Source organism: Stomoxys calcitrans, chromosome 1 (assembly GCF_963082655.1).
Source record: "Stomoxys calcitrans chromosome 1, idStoCalc2.1, whole genome shotgun sequence".
NCBI classification, from domain to species: domain Eukaryota; kingdom Metazoa; phylum Arthropoda; class Insecta; order Diptera; family Muscidae; genus Stomoxys; species Stomoxys calcitrans.
The window spans coordinates 225,320,582-225,343,097 of NC_081552.1; the positions used below are offsets into that span (position 1 = coordinate 225,320,582).

Here is a 22,516-nt window from a genome sequence, read left to right on the forward strand (position 1 = left end):
AATTTTCATCCGATTTTGTTGAAATTTGGCACAAAGACTTTCGTTATAACTTTCAACAACCAGGCGAAGTATGATCTGTATCGGTCTATAACCAGATATAGCCCCCATATAAACCGATCACCGGATTTGACTTCTTGAGCCCTTCGATTGTAGGATTTGAATTAGTCTATAACCAGATATAGCCCCATATAAACCGATCCCCGGATTTGACTTCTTGAGCCCTTCGAATTTTCATCCGATTTGTCTGAAATTTGGCCCAAAAACCTATCTTGTGACTAGCAGCAACAGTGCCAAGTTTTATACGAATTGCTCACTATGTTGATATGGGCTTGGGGGAAGTACGGATAAAACGATATGACTTCTACAAACCAAAATAATTCAAATACAAACTCACTTATTGAGGGAAAATTTTGTAGCGGAAGCCATGCTGATGGATACCCAATATTCGGCCCAGCCAAACTTAACACGCTTTTACTTGTTATTTCTTGCTTCTATTTCAAAACAAACAACACAAAACACTTTAAAAAGTGTCTCAGTTGTAGTGTGTTAAATTTATTAGGGGCGGGCAGCAATGCCCGCGATTTCGGCCTTTGCCAGAGGCCTCATCAGATTGCGATGTCACCAAACGATTACATGCTTCCACCTTCGCCCTAATGGTCGAAGCCAGGAGGCCACCTTAGCGCAGAGGTTATCATTGGCGCCTATGACGCTGAACGCCTGGGTTCGAATCCTGGCAGGATCATCAGAAAAATTTTCAGCGGTGGTTATCCCCCTCCAAATGCTGGCGACATTTGTGAGTAGAAACTTCTCTCCAAAGACACCTCTCTGCAGCACGCCGTTCGGACTTGGCTTAAAAATTGAATCGGACAGCACTCATTGATTTGTGAGAAGTGTATCCCAGTTCCTCAATGGAATGTTCATGGCGAAATTTACATTTTTGTAATGGCCGAAGCATGTCCTTTGAATGAAATTATGGGTCTTGGTGACATCACAAGCTGATGAGGGCGCTACAGGGTGCAATTTTTGGCTAAAATTTTGCCTTACGTGTTGTGTTATGACTTTCAACAACTGTGCCAAGTATGGTCTACATCGGTTCATTAGCTGATATAGCTCCCCTATAAACCGATCTCAGACCTTGACTTCTTCAGCCGCTAGAGGGCGCAATTATTATTCGATTTTGCTGAAATTTAGCACAATGACGGTTTATAAAATGGTATAGCTCCAATGGCAAAGCAATTCGTATCCATTATCCCTTGTTTGCCTATAAAGAGATATCGAACAAAGAATTTGATAAATGCGATGCATGGTGGAGGTCCCGCCGAACTTAGCACATCTTTACTTGTTTAAATTTCGGTATCAAAATTTTGACTTAAATATCGATTTTTAAATGATTTCAATGAATAGTTAATCAATGAACAAACTTGGTCATTTCCCTAAATCACAAGCATTCATTACACCCTACTGTCTTTGCGGTTGCCATTCATGGCGAAATTCAAATTTGACCTCAACATGTGTTCGTCCATATGTGGTGGGAATCATTTAATTTTTGTTATGTTATGTTAATAATTTTTTTTTTGTTTTCATTGTTTTTGTTGGTCTTGACCACATTCCAAATGAATGCATTCCCGCATACGACTGGCCCCGTCCAACACATGTGGTGTTAAATGGCCGCATTTTCATTGTCATTTCCTCGATTGTCAGCAAAGACAAACGAGGCGCGAACAACAAAACAAAATGAAATATTTCTCCCATGGTGTTAAAGATATAGTTGGCAATTATTGAAGATTTTAATGAAATAAATAAAATAAAATTTTTTATATTTGGTTAAGAATACAAATCTAGAAGGCAACATCTCATATAACCAACAAAACGAAATGAAAAACGAGAATGGGTTGCGTAATGGTATTTTTCAAACATTTAACCTACCATATGGCTACAAAGAAGATGGTGATAATGATGTTGATGAAGACGATGATTATGAAATCAAACACAGTCACTTTAATTGTTAAATTATTATGATTTGTTGTTTATCGCCCCAAACATAAGAAGAGAATTACGTTGACCTCAAAACATTCGCAAATGTTGAGTGCGTGCCATAAACAGAGAGTCGGCTGTGAGAGAGTTTAACATGCTGTTAATCAAAATGTTCTCTTTCATTGTAGTGAAAAAAAACAAAGAGTCTTTAACAGACTTCATACTCTTAAGTTCTCTCTCGCCCTCCCTCTCTCTTTCTGTTATACAATGTTATTCTCTTCAAACGTTAGCTAAGCAGTTTGCCTTCATTAACATCTTCAATATGAATGAGAATTGTCATTCATTAACGACAACAACGCAGGTTACCTAACGTCAATGGCCGTTTATTCGGAAATATTTTACAGCTTCTTAGGAAAGTAATCGAAATATTGTTCATCAATTAGGAACTCTTACGTACATGGGAAACCCAAGAATTTTACAAATGTGTGAAAATAGGTAGAATTTATCTACGTAGATATCTTAAGTACAAATGGAAAAAAAATGAATCATTTATTTGAAGAAAACTTAAGACATGAAATGAAATAAAGAAATCACAAAGCAAATACGTGATAAAAAAAACAGGAAATAATTACGATAAATATGCACATTCTTCGGCAAGTACTGATAATAACCTTTTGAATTACAAGACATTTTTTTTAACAAGTAAAAGAGACAAAAAGACAAAAATTGCTGCTTGTAAGGGCTCAAGAAGTCAAATCGGGAGATCGGTTTATATGGGAGCTATATCAGGTTAGAGGCCGATTTGGACCGTACTAACCACAGTTGTTAGAAGTCACAACAAAAACAACACACGCAAGATTTCAGCCAAATCGGATGAAAATTGCGGGTTCCAGGAGCTCATGAAGTCAAATCGGGAGATCGGTTTATATGGGAGTTATATCAGGTTATAGACCGATTTGGACGGTACTAGGCAGAGTTGTTGGAAGTTAGCAGAACACCATATGCAAAATTTCAGACAAATCGGACAAAAATTGCGGCGTATAAGGGCTCAAGAAATCAAATAGGAAGATCGGTTTATATGGGAGCTATATCAGGTTATAGACCGATTTGGACCGTACTTGGACAGTTGTTGGACCGTACTTGGACAGTTGTTGGCAGTCATAACAGAGCACTACTCGCAAAATTTCAGCCAAATCGGACAAAAATTGCGGCCTGTAAGAGCTCAAGAAGTCAAATAGGGTGATCGGTTTATATGGGAGCAATATCAGGTTATAGACCGATTTGGACCGTACTTGACACAGTTGTTGGCAGTCATAACAGAACACCACATGCAAAATTTCAGACAAATCGGACAAAAATTGCGGCTTTAAGCACTCAAGAAGTCAAATCGGGAGATCGGTTTATATGGGAGCTATAACAGGTTATAGACCAATTTGGACCGTACTTGGCAGAGTTGTTGAAAGTCTTAACAGAACACCACATGCAAAATTTCAGCCAAATTGGACTAAAATTGGGGCTTCCATAGGCTAAAAAGGCCAAATCGGGAGAACGGTTTATATCGGAGCTATATCAGGTTATAGACCGAGTTGGACCATACTTCGCACAGTTGTTGGAAGTCATAACAAAACCCTACATGCAAAATTTCAGCCAAATCGGATAAAAATTGCGGCTTGTAGGGGCTCAAGAAGTCAAATCGGGAGATCGGTTTATATGGGAGCTATATCAGGTTATAGACCGATTTAGACCGTACTTGACAGAGTGATTGAAAGTCGTAAAAGAACACTACGTGCAAAATTTCAGCCAAATCGGACAAAAATTGCGGCTTTTAAACAGTCAAGAAGTCATATCAAGAGATCGGTTTATATGGGAGCTATATCCAAACCCAACCCGATATGTCCCTTTTGCAATCCCCAACGACCTACATCAATATTAAGTATCGGTGCAGAATTTCAAGCGGCTAGCTTTACACTTTCGACCACTATCGTGGTGTCGACAGACGGACGGACATGGCTAGATCGACTTAAAACGTCGAGACGATCAAGAATATATATATACTTTATGGGGTCTTAGACGAATATTTTGAGGTGTTACAAACGGAATGACTAGATAAGTATACCCCCATCCTATGGTGGTGGGTATAAATCAATCAATTTGTGTTCCTCATAAACTCAAAAATGGGTAAACCGATTTTTTTTTAAATGTTCACAGGTGATGCATGATGAAAATCGGGTACTACATTTTTTGATATCGGAAGGGGGGGGGGGGGGGGGGGGCGGACCCTCCCCCTTCCCCTAATTTTCAGAAACCCCAGATCTCGAAGATTTCGCCACTTAAGCAAAATTTAGTTTGCCCTCTTACAGTAATCTAAAAACAAAAATTTCGGGTGGGATGCCTAGGGGGGCCGCCCCTCCCCCAAAACCCACCATATATACATATACACCAATCACGATAATATGAGACTCAAATGAAAGGTATTTGAGAGGAGAAAACAAAGCCGATATCCAATTGTGGAACCAAATATTTGGGAGGCCACCTCAGACCCTATTGTAAATTGCTAATTTGGCCCATGATCATTCCACCAAGGAACAGGACAAACTCCTCACATATCAATGAGTGCAGTCCGATTCAAATTTAAGCTCAATGATAAGGGGCCTCCTTTTTATAGCCGAATCCGAACGGCGTGCCGCAGTGCGACACCTCTATGGAGAAAAGTTTTACACGGCATAGTACTTCACAAATGTTGCCAGCATTAGGAAGGAAAAATCACCGCTGAAAATTTTTTCTGATGATCTCGCCAAGATTCGAACCCATGCGTTCAGCGTCATAGGCGGACATGCTAACCTCTGCGCTACGGTGGCCTCCACCCCAGACCCTATAACATCCCTAAATGGGACATATTTATCGACCATAGCAATATACGAAATTGAAAACCACTTTCGGGACAAAGTTTCTGGGGGTCCATCCCTTTCCAAAAATACCCCCAAATAGCGTTTATTTCTAGCGACCGCTGCAATATGGGGCTAAAATGAGAAGTCTTCGGAAGTATAGCACGAATCTGACATCCATATTCGAAAAAAATGCCTATGGGGCCACCCCACCCCCATTACACCCTCCAAATAGGACGTATTTGCTGTCCATTGCTATATGGAGCTCAAATAAAAGGTATTTTAGAGTAAAACACGAATCTGATATATATTGGGACATGTCAGCCGACTATATATGGGGCTCAAGTGAATAATATTTTGGGAGAAGAGCACGAATCTGATATCAACATTCGGGACCAACAACCAAGTGGACGTCCCACCCTGATAACAACCCCCAAATAAGACGTATTTGCTCTCCATGATAATATGAAGCTCAAAGAGAATGGAGCACGATATTGACAGTCTGAAGGGTCAACCCCCATATATTTGGACATATTTGCTGATTGTAGCAATTAGGAACTCAAATGAATGATATGAGAGATTAGGAAACGCATTTGATAATCAATTTTGATGGCCAAGTGTTTGGGGGTCGTGTCATCCCATAACTCCCCTTAAACCGATGTCAATGTGAGGTGAAAATAAATGATATTTGAGAGTAGAGCTCGTAGCTGATATTTATTCTGGGCTAGATGTCTGGGGGACCACCCCACACCCCTAAATGGGACATTTTTACCGACCATGGCAATATGGGGCTCAAATGAAACGTATTGGAGAGCAGAGCACGAAATTGACACCCACTTTCGGGACCCATAGCACCCCCTAAACCCACCAACCACCACCGGGAGTACTTCCCACTCCCCAAACCCCCACTGAAAATATCGGATTCAAATAAAATCTTTTAGGAATGGAGACCATCTAACATTCAAACTTAAATGACCCTAAACTCTCCGAGCGAATTCATAGGCCCATAAAAATCATATGGGATTCAAATAAAGGCGTTTATTTAGTTATACTATTAGTCAAGCAAAAAATAAAAACTTAAAACAATTTTTTTCAAATAATTTTCTGATTAAATAAAATTATTAAGTTTTTATAAAAAAAGCATGAAATTTTCTGAAAACTTTAATTTTTTATAAAACATTTTTTTTTAATTTTAAAATTATTGTGTAATTTTTTATAAAATAAAATGGAATTTTTGTGAAAATTTTTTTTTTATTTTTTTGAATAAAAAATCAATTTTGTATATTTTGTCGAAACATTCACATTTAAAGAAATAAAATATAATTTTTTCACAAAATATTTTTTTTTATAAAAAGTATTTTTTTTCAGAAAATTAATTTCGTAGATTTTTTCGAAATTTCTTCATGTAAAGAAAAAAATGTTCGAATTACATTTTTAAACAAATTTGGCCAAATTTAAAAAAAAAAGCATTTTTATCGAAAATTTTTTAAAAAAATTTAAAATATTATTTGTTAATATTACAACTAAAACCATATTTTCTAAAAAAATATATATATTTTTTTTCAAAAAATCCTTTTTTTTCATAAAATCCTTTTTCAAAAAAAAAATTTTATATTTTTTTGTCAAAAAAAAAAAAATATTTTTTTATATATTTTTTTGTCAAAAAATAATTTTTTTTTAAATATTTTTTTGTCAAAAAATAATTTTTTTTCCAAAAAATATTTATTTTAAAATTTTTTTTTCTTTTTTTCAAAAAACCCTTTTTTTAAAAATCCTTTTTTTTTAAATATATTTTTTCCAAAAAATATTTTTTTTTCCAAAAAATATTTTTTTTTTTCCAAAAAAATATTTTTTTTTTCCAAAAAAATATTTTTTTAAAAAATATTTTTCTTTGACAAAAAATATTTTTTTTCCAAAAATATTTTTTTAAAACAATAAAAAAAATTTTCAAAAAATATTTTTTTTTTTCAATTTTTCGAATCACATTTTTAAAAAAATTTCAGCAAAAATTTAAAAAAAATGTTTTTAACGAAAATTGTATAAAAAAATTTAAATATTATTTGTTAATATTAAAACAAAAACCATATTTTCTAACAAAATATATATTTAAAAAAAAAATTTTATTCAAGAAATAATTTTTTTTTCAAAAAATCCTTTTTTTCCAAAAAATTCTTTTTTTTCAAAAAATCCATTTTTCAAAAATCCTTTTTTTTCAAAAATTCTTTTTTTTTTAAATCCTTTTTTTTATAAAATCCTTTTTTTCAAAAAATCCTTTTTTTCAAAAAATCTTTTTTCTCAAAAAATAATTTTTTTATAAAATCCTTTTTTTTCAAAAAATTCTTTTTTTTAACAAAAAATAGAAAATTAATTTCATATATTTAATCGAAATTTGTTCATTTAAAAAAAATATGTATTCGAATCACATTTTTAAAAAAATTTCGCCAAAAATTTTTTAAAATAAAGTATTTTTATCGAAAATTGTATAAAAAAATATAAAATATTATTTGTTAATATTTAAACTAAAACCATATTTTCTAAAAAAAATATATATTTTTTTAAAAAATATTTTTTTCAAAAAACCCTTTTTGTCAAAAAATACTTTTTTTTATTTTTTTTTTCAAAAAATCCTTTTTTTCAAAAAAATCCGTTTATTTCAAAAATCCTTTTTTTTCAAACAAAATTGGTTTTTTTTTAAATAGGTTTTTTTTTAAATATTTTTTTTTTCAAAAAATATTTTTTTGGTAAAAAAAAATATTAAAAAAAAACGTATTTTTTGAAAAAAATATTTATTTTTGGAAAAAAAATATTTAAAAAAAAAAAAAATATTTTTTTATCTAGTCATTAAAATTTAACCATAAACAACTTTTTTTTCCAACCCTTCCCACGCTAATTCAATAAAAAAAACATTTAAATTATAAGTTTCTGTCAACTAGTGCAGCCATATTCTATTGTCAATGGGAATTTACTCCGCTATTGTTGTGACCAGCTCAATTACACTCAATTCCTTAAGACGTAGACATAGTTAGTAGTCACAAAGGCATACAGAAATTACATAATTTTTTGCCTCCCTGCTGTTTATATTTACATGTAAAAATTGGCTGCCATATTCCACTTATGAACAGATTATGATGGCAACAGCGATGATGATGGGACAATTCTGGGATGATGGCCATAGTGGCGCCACATGAAATTACATATATCGAGTACAGCTCGCACATACAAATGTGCGAAGATGAACGAACGAACGTGCAAATAAGCCGGGGGCATTTCTTTTCACATTTACATTGGCGTTACAAGTTTTACTGTGAGTGAGTGACAGGCAGGCGGACAGACGGACAAACAGATATACAGCTTAAGTAAGTGAGGGAGAAAGAAATGAAATGAAATGCAAAGAAGAAATTATAGACCATAAATAATGGCATTATTAGATACACTAAGAGAAAATTCAATCAAAAATTAAAAAGAAGCAAACACACAATAATCCTGAATCTTCATTACGTTTCGACATAATAGTCTTGGTATAGCCCCCATATAAATCAATCACCCGATTTAGGGTCTTAGACCCATAAAAACCACATCAATCACGCTCCTGTAGAGCCAGTGGACTATCTTCGTATTCAGGCCCCATTTCGAGCCAACGGCCCATCTACATAGTGCCCAAAATCTGTGAGCCTTCACAGTACGCTCCTGAATGTGACACTTCCAATTCAGTTTCCTATCCAAGATCACACCTAAGTATTTGACCTTGTCAGATATCGAAATCGTCTTATTGAGGAGACGTGGAGCGTTAAGTTGGCACACCTTCGTCTTGCTCGTGAACAGGCATATTTCAGTCTTCTCTGGGTTAACATTGAGACCTCTGGGTCTAGCCCAGTTATATGCCATTCCTTAAAAATGGAGATATTGAGCTGAAACTTGGCATAAATTCTTTTTTTGTTCAAAAGCAGGTTAAGTTCGAAGATAGGCTATGTCGGACTATATCTTGGTATAGCCCCCATATAGACCGATCAGCCGATTTAGGGCCTCAGACCCATAAAAGCCACATTTTATAACCGATTTTGCTGAAATTTGGGATAGAGAATTGTGTTAGGACCTTCGACATTCTTCTTCAATTTGGCTCAGATCGGTCCAGATTTGGATATACCTGCCATATAGACCGATCTCTCGATTTAAGGTTTTAGGGCCATAGAAGCCGTATTTATTATCCTATCTCGCCGAAATTTGTGACCGTGAGTTATGTTAGGCCCTTCGACATTCTTCTTTAATTTGGTCCAGATCGGTCCAGATTTGGATATAACTGCTTTATAGACCGATCTCTCGATTTAAGGTTTTAGGCCCATAGAAGGCGTATTTATTGTCTGATTTTGCCAATATTTGGGTCAGTGAGTTGTTTTAGGCCCTCCGACATTCTTCTTTAATTTGGTCCAGATCGGTCCAGATTTGGATATAGCTGCTTTATAGACCGATCTCTCGATTTCAGGATTTGAGCCCATAGAAGGCGTATTTATTGTCCGATTTTGCCAATATTTGGGTCAGTGAGTTGTTTTAGGCCCTCCGACATTCTTCTTTAATTTGGTCTAGATCGGTCCAGATTTGGATATAGCTGCCTTATAGACCGATCTCTCTATTTAAGGTTTTCGGCCCATAAAAGGCACATTTATTATCCGTTCTCGCCAAAATCTAAGACCGTGAGTTATGTTAGGCCCTTCGACATCATCCTGCAATTTGGCCTAGATCGGTCCAGATTTGGATATAGCTGCCATATAGACCGATCTCTCGATTTAAGGTTTTCGGCCCATAGAAGGCGCATTTATTATCCGATCTCGCCGAAATTTGGGTTGGTGAGTTGTGTTGGGCCTATTAGCATTCTTCTTCAATATTGCTCAGATAGGACCAGATTTGGATATAGCTGCCATATAGACCGATCTCACCATATAAGGTTTTAGACCCATAAAAGGCGCATTTATTGTCCGATTTTGTCAACATGGGTCAGTGAGTTGTATTAGGCCCTCCGACATTCTTCTTTAATTTGGTCCAGATCGATCTAGATTTGGATATAGCTGCCATATAGACCGATCTCTCGATTAAGGGTCTTTGGCCCACGAAAGGCACATTTATTGTCCGATGTCGCTGAAATTTGGGTCGGTGAATTGTGTTGGGCCTATTAGCATTCTTCTTCAATATTGCTCAGATCGGACCAGATTTCGATATAGCTGCTATAGAGACCGATCTCACCATTTAATGTTTTAGACCTATAAAAGGCGCATTTATTGCCCGATTTCGCCGAAATTCGGGGCAGAGGGTTGTGTTTGGCCCCCCGACATCATCTTGCAATTTGACCTAGATCGGTCGAGATTTGGATATAGCTGCCATATAGACCAATCTCCCTAATTGACTTCCTGAGCCCCTGAAAGCCGCAGTTTTCGTCCGATTTGGCTAAAATTTTGCACATAGTGTTATGTTATGATTCCCAACAACTGTGTAGAGTACGGTCCAAATCGGTCTATAACCTGATATAGCCCCCATATAAACCCATGTCCCGATTTGACTTCTTGAGCCCCTTGAAGCCTAAATTTTCATCCGATTTGGCTGAAATTTTGCACATAGTGTTCTGTTATGACTTTCAACAACTCTGCCAAGTGCGGTACAAATCAGTTTATAACCTGATATAGCTCCTATATAAACCGATCTCCCGATTTGACTTCCTGAACAACTGGAGGCCTCAATTTTCATCCGATTTGGCTGAAATTTTGCACATAGTGTTCTGTTATGACTTCCAACAACTGTGCCGAGTTCCGTCCAAATCGGTCGATAACCTGATATAGCCCCTATATAAACCCATGTCCCGATTTGACATCTTGAGCCCCTGGAAGCCTCAATTTTTGTCCGATTTAGCTGAAATTTTGCACATAGTGTTCAGTTATGACTTTCAACAACTCTGCCAAGTGCGGTACAAATCAGTTTATAACCTGATATAGCTCCCATATAAACCGATCTCGCGATTTGACTTCCTGAGCCCCTAGAAGCCGCATTTTTCATCCGATTTGACTGAAATTTTGCACATAGTGTTCTGTTATGACTTCCAACAACTGTGCCGAGTTCCGTCGAAATCGATCGATAACCTGATATAGCTCCCATATAAACCGATCTCCCGATTTGACTTCCTGAGCCCCTAGAAGCCGCATTTTTCATCCGATTTGGCTGAAATTTTGCACAAAGTGTTCTGTTATGACTTCCAACAACTGTGCTGAGTACGGTCCAAATCGGTCAAGAACCTGATATAGCTCCCATATAAGCCGATCTTCCGATTTGACTTCTTGAGCCCCTGGAAGCCTCAATTTTCATCCGATTTGGCTGAAATGTTGTACATTGTATTCTGTTATGACTCCCAGTAACTACGCCAAGTACGGTCCGAATCGGTCTATAACCAGATATAGCTCCCATATTTTAGCTGAATCCATGCTGGTGGATTGCCAAGATTCGGCCGAGCCGAAATTAGAACGTTTTTACTTTTTGTTCTCAATAATTTTTTTTTTTGTTTTTAGTTGTTATATGATCACTATTTTCCCACTTGGTCTATTCTTATATAACACCTCATAATCCTCTTAAATTATTTTGTCAAGAGCTTTTCTTCTTTTTGTTTGCCAAACTAAACAAACATATAGGCTGCCCCTGAAATATATGCCGTATGGACTTAAATCAAAGAAAACATAGCCAATGAGTGTGAAACGAAAAAAAAACATAATTAGCCTCAAACAGCGAAATTAGTCATTTAAAGAAAAATAAACCATAAACCACAGGTGGGTAAAAAGTCTATGAGGATCAAAATTTTTGCATAGTAAGTCCAACGCCCCCGCTGCTATACAAAAAAAAAAAACACTTCTAAGGGGGCTCTATTGAGTGCCACACATCTAGACAATAGATGCTCAGCCATATGGGTTATGTCACAAATTTATGGCCAATGGCTAATGAAAATAAATGGAAATTTAAGCATTCGCAAAAGAAAGTGGCAATGAAAAATATGTGTGAACTAGCCACAGTATGCCAAACAATTGATGCTTGCGGACGGGGGAAGTGTGCGAATGTCAATCATAGACATGCATGGTGGCGACATGAAAGGCGGCAGGCCTAACCAATGGCGACAAAGTGAATATTTTGACAGGTCAGCAGTGAGCCACGGAGTGAGACAAATAATTTGCTTGTCATTTCTATTCACAATATGCTAAAATAGCCATATGTCTTCTTTGGCCCGTATGGGTTTTCTAAAAAAAAATCAAACAATAAAAAACGCTCGCCTTAGTTTTCCATATCATTTTGTGTGCAGTGGTTTTTATTGTGGTTCTGCCTTTGTTATGTCAATGTTTTGCCACTTAAACAATTACGCAAAGATTTCCAATGATTTATGCTAACTGTTTGTCTTTTTTGTTTCTCCCTCCCTGCAGCGCCCTCGAATTTCAAGAGCCTTCTATTGCGTGCCGAAGTCTTAAGGAAAATGAATCACTACCAAAGCTCGCTGGCCGATGTGGATAATGCCTTAAAGTCACGCTACACTTCAGCCAAGGTATGTACTGCATGTTCGTGGCTAAACTGTTTGCCCATTAATCAATATAGCCAAGTTATTAATTAGCAATGTGCCAATTCCATATTGACTTTTATTCTTGAGCTAACTTTCTCTTCTCTTCTTTTCTTTGCTTGTGTGTTACTGATACAGGCCCACTATATGCGTTCTTTGGCCTTAAGTGATTTGAGCCGCTACGAGGAGGCACTCTATGAAATTTGTTTAGCAATAAATTTGGATAAATCTTCAAATCTCAGCAGTACTGAATTATTTCAACATGATCTCACAAAGGTAGGTAAAGCAAAAGATTCTAATGTCTTACATACATTAGTATAACCCCACCATAGGATGGGGGTTTACTAATTTCGTCGTTCTGTTTGTAAGACCTCGAAATATGCGTCTGAGACTCCATAAAGTATATATTGTATATTATTAATCGTCTTGTCATTTTAAGTTGATCTATCCATGTCCGTCCGTCTGTCCGTCCGTCCGTCCGTCCGTCCGTCTGTCCGTCCGTCTGTCTGTCCATCCGTCCGTCTGTCCGTCCGTCCGTCTGTCTGTCCGTCCGTCCGTCCGTCTGTCCGTCCGTCCGTCTGTCTGTCGAAAGCACGCTAACTTTCAAAGGAGTAAAGCTAGCCGCTTGACATTTTGCACAAATACTTCTTTAGTGTAGGCCGGTTGGGATTGTAAAGGGGCCAAATCGGTTCATATTTTAATATAGCTGCCATATTAACCGATCTTGGGTCTTGACTTCTTGAGCCTCTAGAGGGCGCAATTCTTGTCCGACTTGACTGAAATTTTGCACGTGGTGTTCTAGTATCACTTCCAACAACTGCGTTAAGTATGGTTCAAATCGGTCTATGTTTTGATATAGCTGCCATATAAACCGATATTGGGTCTTGACTTCTTGAGCCTCTAGAGGGCGCAATTCCCATCCGATTTGACTGTAGTTTGGCACATAGTGTTTCGGCATCACTTCCAATAATTGTGCCAAGTATGGTTCAAATCGGTTCATGTTTTGATATAGCTGCCATATACACCGATCTTGGGTCTTGACTTCTTGAGCCTCTAGAGGGCGCAATTCTCATCCGATTGGACTGAAATTTGGCACAGAGTGTTTCGGTATCACTTCCAATAATTGTGCCAAGTATGGTTCAAATCGGTCCATGTTTTGATATAGCTGCCATATACACCGATCTTGGGTCTTGACTTCTTGAGCCTCTAGAGAGCGCAGTTCTCATCCGATTGGACTGAAATTTGGCACAGAGTGTTTTGGTATCACTTCCAACAATTGCGTTAAGTATGGTTCAAATCGGTCCATGTTTTGATATAGCTGCCATATAAACCGATCTTAGGTCTTGACTTCTTGAGCCTCTAGAGGGCGCAATTCTCGTCCGATTTGACTTCTTGAGCCAATAGAGCGCGCAATTCTCATCCGATTTGGCTGAAAATTTGAATGATGTGTTTTGTTATGACCTTCAATAACTGTGTTAAGTATGGCGCAAATCGCTATATAACCTGATATTGCTACCCTATAAACCGATCTGGGATCTTGACTTCTTGAGCCTCTAGAGTCCGCAATTCTCATCCGATTTTGCAGAAACGGCTTCTCTTATGACCTTCAACATACGTGTCTTATATGGTCTGAATCGATCAATAGCTTGATACAGCTCCCATAAATACCGATCTCCCGATTTTGCTTATTAAGCCCCTACAAGGCGCAATTATTATCCGAATGGACTGAAACATTACTCAATGACTTCTACAATGTTCAGCATTCATTTATGGTCCGAATCGGACTATAACTTGATATATCTCCAATAGCATAACAGTTCTTAATCAATATTCTTTGTTTGCCTCAAAAGAGATACCGCGCATAGAACTCAACAAATGCGATCCATGGTGGAGGGTATATAAGATTCCGTCCGTCCGTCCGTCCGTCCGTCTATGAGTCCATCCATGTATTCTTGTAATCAAAGTGCAAATCGCACTTTTTGTCCAATCATCACAAAATTTTACACATGTAATTTTTTTTTGCCCAAGGACGAACTCTTTTGATTTTGGTCAAAATTGGTTCAGATTTAGATATAGCTCCCATATATATGTATCGCCCGATTTGCACTTAAATGACCGTAGTTACCACAATTTTCAACCCATCTGCACAAAATTTGGCACGGATTGTTTTCTTATTGATCTCAACATATCTGCAAGATTTCATCAAAATCGGTTCAGATTTAGATATAGCTCCCATTTATATGTATCGCCCGATTTACACTTAAATGGCCGTAGTAGGGGGAGGGGCAGACCCTCCCCCTTACCACAATTTTTAAAAACACCAGATCTCGACGATGTGTTTACCGATTTAAGCGAAATTTTGTATTCCACCTTATGGTACCCCAAAAACTCCAAATTGGTACAACATTTTTGGGTTAAATAACCTAGGGGGACGCCCCATCGCAAATCCCACCCGGAGGGACATGTTTACCGATTGGGACAATATGGGTATCAAATGAAAGGTATTTAAGAGTAGAGTACGAATTTGGTACACAAAATTCGCCAAAGTGTTTGGAGGAGTCCTCACCCCCCAAAAACCCCCCCGCACAGAAATGTTTACCGATTTGGACAATATGGGTATCAAACGAAAGGTATTTCAAAGTAGAGTACGAACTTGGTTTACAGAATTCGCCCAAAGTGGAACTCTTACATCGCTTCGGGCAATATGGGTATCAAATGAAGGGTATTTAAAAGTAGAGTACATATCTGACATAAAAATGTATTCCTTGGTGTCTGAGGCACACGAGGCGCGCGATTCGGCCGGGCCCAACAAGCACGCTTTTACTTGTTTATTTATTTTATTTTTGTTTTATTTTATTTTATTTTATTTTATTTTATTTTATTTTATTTTAATTTATTTTATTTTTGTTTTATTTTATTTTATTTTATTTTATTTTATTTTAATTTATTTTATTTTTGTTTTATTTTATTTTATTTTATTTAATTTTATTTTAATTAGTTGTTATTATAACTAATTACATGTTATTCCATTCTAGATTCTCCAAAAACTTCTCTCTCAAACTCCGAAATGCATTAAACTGGATTTGCTGAACTCATCGGCGTTCGCACGTTCCAAATGCCCCTATGGCTTCTATCCAGAGCACAGACTAAGGCGGCGAAATATAATCATGCAAGGAGATGATCCCATGCAAGTCTACGAAGAAGATGATTTCCTGTCGCCCAGTTATGGCAAAGAATGTGATATTCTGGTCGATGATGATGTCTTGACATGTAGAGATTTTCTCAATTGTGCCGATAAACGTACCATGTGTGCTAGAATTGCAAGGCGCTATGAAATGGAATTGAAAAGACAAACCTCACGTAAGCATTTTCGGCGGAAATGGATGCCAAGGGAAACGGAACTCTTGCCATCGATAGATGTGGAGAGTGCACGTTGCAGTGGACAGTTTCGTAATGTTTTGGAACGTCTGCAGCAAGAATTTGTGAGACTGAAAAGTAAGTACTTTAGAGAAGGAAAAAAATTGCTAACACTAAAGGATTTTATTTTTTTCATTACAGAAATTGAATCCTCGCCAGAGTATGCTCTGAAACAACTGATCACAGTGGCGCCTGCCCTCATTGATGCCAGCGATTTTGATTGTGTGCTGTGTTGCCGCACTTTCTGGAAACCCGTGGTCACTCCCTGTGGCCACACCTATTGCCTGGTGTGTTTGGATCGTTGCATGGACTATGCCTCCTCTTGCCCCCTGTGTATGTCTCCCTTGGTGGAGCCCAGTGCGAGTATGGTGCAAGGTGCCTCATCACCAGTGCCTTTGATACTAACCAAACGGCCGGTGACGAAATTCCTAGAAGCCGCCATGAAACGTTTCATTCCAGACAGCTATAATAAGCGTTTTCGCCAGGAAATGGTGCTGGAACCCTCAGTGCCCATCTTCATTTGTACCACAGCATTCCCCTATGTGCCCTGTCCCTTGTTTGTGTATGAGCCCCGCTATCGCCTTATGGTGAGGAGGGCCGTTGAATCGGGTGACAAACAATTTGGCATTGTGCAGCCGCACAGTGGCAAGACACGCTATTACGACTATGGCTGCATGCTGGATATCCGGGACTGTGTGCTGCTGGGAGATGGCTGTTCCATACTCAGTACGATGGGTTGCAAACGTTTTAAGATTTTAACCCGCAACGAGAAAGATGGCTATGAAACGGCCAAAGTGGAGTATATACATGATGAGACCATACCCGAGGAGAATGTGGGCTATGTGACCAAAATGCATGACATAGTGCTGAAGAAGGCCATTGCCTGGTACGAAAGTCTAGGCGAAGATCTCAAGCATGAGATTCTACAGAGCTATGGCGAAATGCCCATGGTGGAGAAGAATTGGGCGAGCAGAGAAGATGGGCCAGCGTGGGCATGGTGGATAATCGCGCTGTTGCCTTTGAGGCAACAATTGAAGGTGGGTTTTGTAGTAAACCATTTTCAATGTCATGATTAATTTGTGATTTTTCTATGTCTCTTTAGGTTGATATCTTGGCCACCACATCTTTAGAGAAACGTTTACGTGCCATCGAAAAGACCATTCATTCCATGCCCGGCAATTATCATTACCAGCGAGTATCGCAGAACTGCAATGTCTCGGTGGTGGTGCACAGCCAACAGCATCATCGTAACGATCTCGATGGGGATCATCAGCATCTTTTAAGGCGACATCATGGCGAAAATCATGATGATGAAGATGATGATCTCGATATGGACAATGACCACATCGTTCTCAACGATGATGGTGAAGAGGACGATGTGGAGGGAGTTCAAACCAACCTGGAGCATCATATACAAAATATTGACGTTGCAGAAGATGCCGATGATGATGATGATGTTATACATGGAGATTTTTTGGACAGAGATCAGCATGATATACAAGATCATGCCACACAGGAACTGCGACATCATCATCATCATCATCACCATCATCGCCAACACAGGCGTCATCATCATCAACTGCATCATCCGTTGCAACCTCAGGAGGAAGAACATTTTGATAATGTCGATACCATTGACGAATGCTGTCAACGCACAACTACCACCACGCTGGTGGAAGAAGCTGTGGCCAATGGCCATAGCGAAGACCTCACCGAGGCAAATACTGAAAATCAACATCATCACCATCAACGCCAACATCATCATCATCATCATCATCGTTATGAAAATCATCATCATCATCACCATTCAGCACATTCGTTATTATTATAAATTTTAATGTAATCTTAGGTTAATTAGTAGTAGAAAATTCTTCATTTAGAGGGGCAAACCTTACTACAAATGTTCTCACTTGCAGAGAATATTTACCATTTCTAAGAGAAAAAACCTCAATACATACAGTACTTCAGTGTATACAGTACAATGTAAGCCATAAAACACACAAGGTGTAGAGTACAAATTGTATATTGGGTATAGAAAGAAAAACGAATCAAAAAAAAAAAGATTGTTAACAGTACTGTATAAACTGTAAATTATATACAGTACGCTAAAAGTTGCCGTAGGTGTGTATTGCAGAATATAACAAAATAATGTGTACTCTACATTCTATAAAGTACACAAAGAAAATTAATGTACTATAATTAATATTTGCTGAAAAAAATAGTATAAATATGTACTGTATAGAATGTATCGTAAATCATAGAGAGGATAATGAATAGTGTAGTACAAAGTTCTCTGTAATGTGTTTAGAAAACTGTGTACAGATAATTGTATACTGTTAGTTTTACACAGTTAATTGTATACAGTACATAGTATACAGTACAATGTATACAGTACATTATACACAGTACATTGTATATATGATATTGTACACAGTACATTATATATATGACACTGTATACAGTACATTGTATACAGTACATTGTATACAGTACATTGTATACAGTACATTGTATACAGTACATTGTATACAGTACATTGTATACAGTACATTATATGCAGTCGAGTATCTAAAGTACTTTGTATACAGTCCACTGTATGTAGTCCATTATAAAGAGTATATTGCATACATGTCATTATATACAGTTCTTGTAAATGTACGGCATGACGTGTACAGAAACTATGTACAGTACATACAGATAAATGTATACAGTTATTTGTATACTTTTCTTCTCAATGTTCGGCAAAATCTGTATGCTCCCAGACAAATATGTTTGCTGATATTAGCAAACATTGTCTGCTGATTTTACATTAAACTCTTTTTTACCTTTGACGGAAAAACGTTAAAATGTTTTAACATCTAAACGATCTTTCATGCATTTCCCATATATTAACGTAAATTTGTTGGCCCTTTTAGTGTTAATTTTTATACCCTCCACCATTTCGTCATTCTGTTTGTAACTCCTCGAAATATTCGTCTAAGACCCCATCAAGTGTATATATTCTTGATCGTCGTGACATTTTAAGTCGATCTCGCCATGGCCGTCCGTCCGTCTTTCCTTCCGCCCGTCTGCTTGTCGAGAGCACGCAAACTTTCGAACGAGTAACGCTAGCCGTTTGAAATTTTGCACAAATACTTCTTATTAGTGTAGGTCGGTTGGGATTGTAAATGGGCCATATCGGTCCATGTTTTGATGTAACTGCCATATTAACCGATATTGGGTCTGGACTTCTTGAGCCACTAGAGGGAGCAATTCGTAACCGATTTGGCTAAAATTTTACACCAAGTCTTCTATTTTAACTTTCAATAACTCTGCCAAGTATGGCAGATCTAAAGCGGTTCATAACCTGATATAGCTCCCATATAAATCGATATCGGATCTTGATTTCTTGGGCCGATAGAGGGCGCATTTCTTATCAGATTTGGCTGAAGTTTTGCAGTAAGTAACTCTGCCAAGTATGGTCCAAATTGGTTCATAACCTGATATAGCGCCTATATAAACCAATATCGGATCTTGACTTCTTCAGCCGCTAGAGGGCGCATTTCTTATCCGACTGGGCTGAAATTTTGCACGAAGCATTTTGGTTTGACCACCAGCAGCTGTGCTAAGTATGGTCTGATATTGCTCCCATATAAATCCATATCGGATCTTGATTTCTTGGGCCGATAAAGGGCGCATTTCTTATCCGATTCGGCTGACATTTTGCACAAAGTGTTTTGTTCTAACTTCTGCACCCAGTATGGTTCAAAACGGTTCATAACCCGATGTAGCCCCCATATAATCCGATCTCGGATCTTGACTTCGTCAGCCTCTAGAGGGCGCAATTATTATACGATTTTTCTGAAATTTTGCATAACATGTTTTGGTTTGAACATCAACAACTACCCCAAGTATGGCCTGAATCAGTCCATAACCTGATATTTTGCAGTGTTTCTCAAACATCCCATTGCGGAACAAATTAGGAGGAAATTAACTTCTCACATTATCAATTGAGTGCTGCCCGTTTCAAATTTAAGCTCAATGATATGGGTACCTCCTGTTTTATGCCGAGTACGAACGGCGTGTCACTGAAAAGTGACACCTCTTGGTTGAGAAGTTGTACATGGCTGAAATACTCAGAAATTTCGGCAGCATTTGGTGAGGGGATAACCACCGCTGAAACATGTTTTAAGGTGTTCCCGCCAGCAGGATTTGAACCCGGACATTTGGGCACAGTAGGCGGGCATGCTAACCTATGCACCACGGTGGCTCCCGATAACCTGATATAGCTCCCCTAAAAACAGATCTCCCAATCGTATAGCTTGAGCCCCAAAAGGTCGCAATTCTTGTCGGAATTGCCTGGAATTTTGCACAATGAATTCAATTTAGGTCTCCAACAGTCAAACCAAGTATCGCCCCAATCGATTCATAACTTGGTATAGCTGAAATAGCATAGCCAATTCTTAACCATTATCATTTGTTTGTCTATAAAGAGATTTCGGATATCGGTTCATAACTTGGTATAGCTGAAAGAGCATAGCCAATTCTTATCCATTATCCTTTGTTTGTCTTTAAAAAGATATCGGCCAAAGAACTTGATAAATGAGATCCATGCTGGAGAGTATATAAGATTCGGCCCAGGCGAACATAGCACGCTTTATTTGTTTAAAATATGTTTAGTAACAAATTTCCATACCAAAAGTTGAAACGGGTGGGTCTGAAAAGAATATTTTGAATCTTACACTATATAAATGTATTTTATACAGTACATTTAGTCTACATGCATATATAAACATTTTGTGGTGTTACCTTACAAACCTTATGCAAGGTGAAGTTTATAAATGAACTAAACAAATTCGTATGCATACATTAAAAATTTGTGTGTACAGTACATTTTATACAGTACATTTTATACAGTACATTTTATACAGTACATTTTATACAGTACATTTTATACAGTACATTTTATACAGTACTTTCTATACAGTACATTATTTACAGTACATTTTATACAGTACTTTATATACAGTACATTGTGTACAGTACATTTTATACTATTTTTTTCTCATAAACAAACTTAACTTAACTTAGACAAACTTCCACCATTTGGTATTACATTTAAATATGTTTGTTAAATGTCTGAAGCATTCAAATCTGTGTCCATATAAAGTGAAAGTATATATTTGTATGTGTATAAATGTGTATATGTGTGTGTGTGTATTTGTATATCTGTAAAAGTAAACAAGCTCTGTGTATGTATTTAGATTTAATTATATATATATATATATATATATATATATATATATATATATATATATATATATATATATATATATATATATATATATATATATATATATATATATATATATATATATATATATATATATATATATATATATATATATATATATATATATATATATATATATATATATATATATATATATATATATATATATATATATATATATATATATATATATATATATATCTATGAAAAAATGTATATTTTTTAGATCATGTGATAATTGACAACAACTACAAGAAAACTACATAATAATAATAATAATAATAGTAACTATAAATGTGAAAGTAAAATTTGTAATTTAAGAAAATAATTTTAAGAACCTTTACCTAATAACTTTCGGCAATCCATAAATTATTGTATATTTTTTTACACATAATACAACATATAATTAAAAACAATATATATGAAAAAAAAAAACAAAAACAAAACAAAAAACCAAATGATTTAAATTGCAAGTTTATAAAAATACAGGGATGGGAGGATGAAATGTGAAAGGCAAGAAAAAGAGATAAAGTATGCAAAATATATAACTTTGCTCAGATAGAGTCGATTGAGCTCATCATACATAGACCATAAGAATGGGTTTTTACTGAATGCCAACCCCAAAAATGCCTCTTAGAAGATGAGAGTTGTGGAAGTAGATATGAATGTTCAAAAACTCTTGACAAACCATATATCCATTCGGTTAAAAAAAAGAAAAAATATTTTACTGGTCTATTAGCTCTATTGACCCTCTTTGGAGTAAAGAAAGAATACAACAACAAATAACAGATTTACAAGGAAGCTGTTTTGAAGTGTGACTTATTTAAAGGAACATTTTTTTTTTTGCTGTGAAAATATTTTCTTTGGGATTCAATAGTAAACTGTGTGGAATAAGTCATACTCTAGAAAAAGAGCCACTTTAAAAATGCACCAATTGATTCGGATCAGAAGTCATTGTGCTAAGTTTCATATAAATCGAATTAAAACTAAAACTTTAAGGGGTTGACGGTTTATATGGCAGCTTACCCAACTCTGAACCGATATGGCCCAATTGTAGTCGCCAATGACCTACATCGATAATAAGTGCCTGTGCAAAATTTCAAGCGGATGAGTTAATTTGCTTGACCGCTATCATGATTTCGACAGATGCACCAACGGACGGACGCACATGAAAGTTCGAAGTTCAAAAAAGTTCGTTTGTGTACCACCAAAGGTGGTGGGTTCCCCTGATTCGGCCCTCTCGCACTAAGAACATTTTCGCTTGTTTTGTATTGAAATCCACTGCTGCTAACTACCATGTTTTTTTTATCGCGGCGATGTCTATTAGCCTCAATCCCTTATCGGACGTTATCTCGTGGGGGCTAAATTTTCCAACTACTGGACCAAAATTATTTC

General features: G+C 36.8%; 1 protein-coding gene across 1 annotated transcript in view; it reads left to right on the forward strand.

Moving 5' to 3' along the window:
• The window catches only part of LOC106092080 (uncharacterized), a 183,236-nt gene extending 163,841 nt beyond the window's left edge, over positions 1–19,395 (forward strand). Inside the window, exons 3-7 of the mRNA XM_013258835.2 lie at positions 12,302–12,420; positions 12,571–12,708; positions 15,468–15,927; positions 15,991–16,886; positions 16,952–19,395. Of these exons, the coding sequence (XP_013114289.2) occupies positions 12,302–12,420; positions 12,571–12,708; positions 15,468–15,927; positions 15,991–16,886; positions 16,952–17,680 (2,342 nt within the window). The 3' untranslated portion in view covers positions 17,681–19,395. The remainder of the gene's footprint in view (positions 1–12,301; positions 12,421–12,570; positions 12,709–15,467; positions 15,928–15,990; positions 16,887–16,951) is intronic.
• The last annotated feature ends 3,121 nt before the right edge of the window (positions 19,396–22,516 follow it).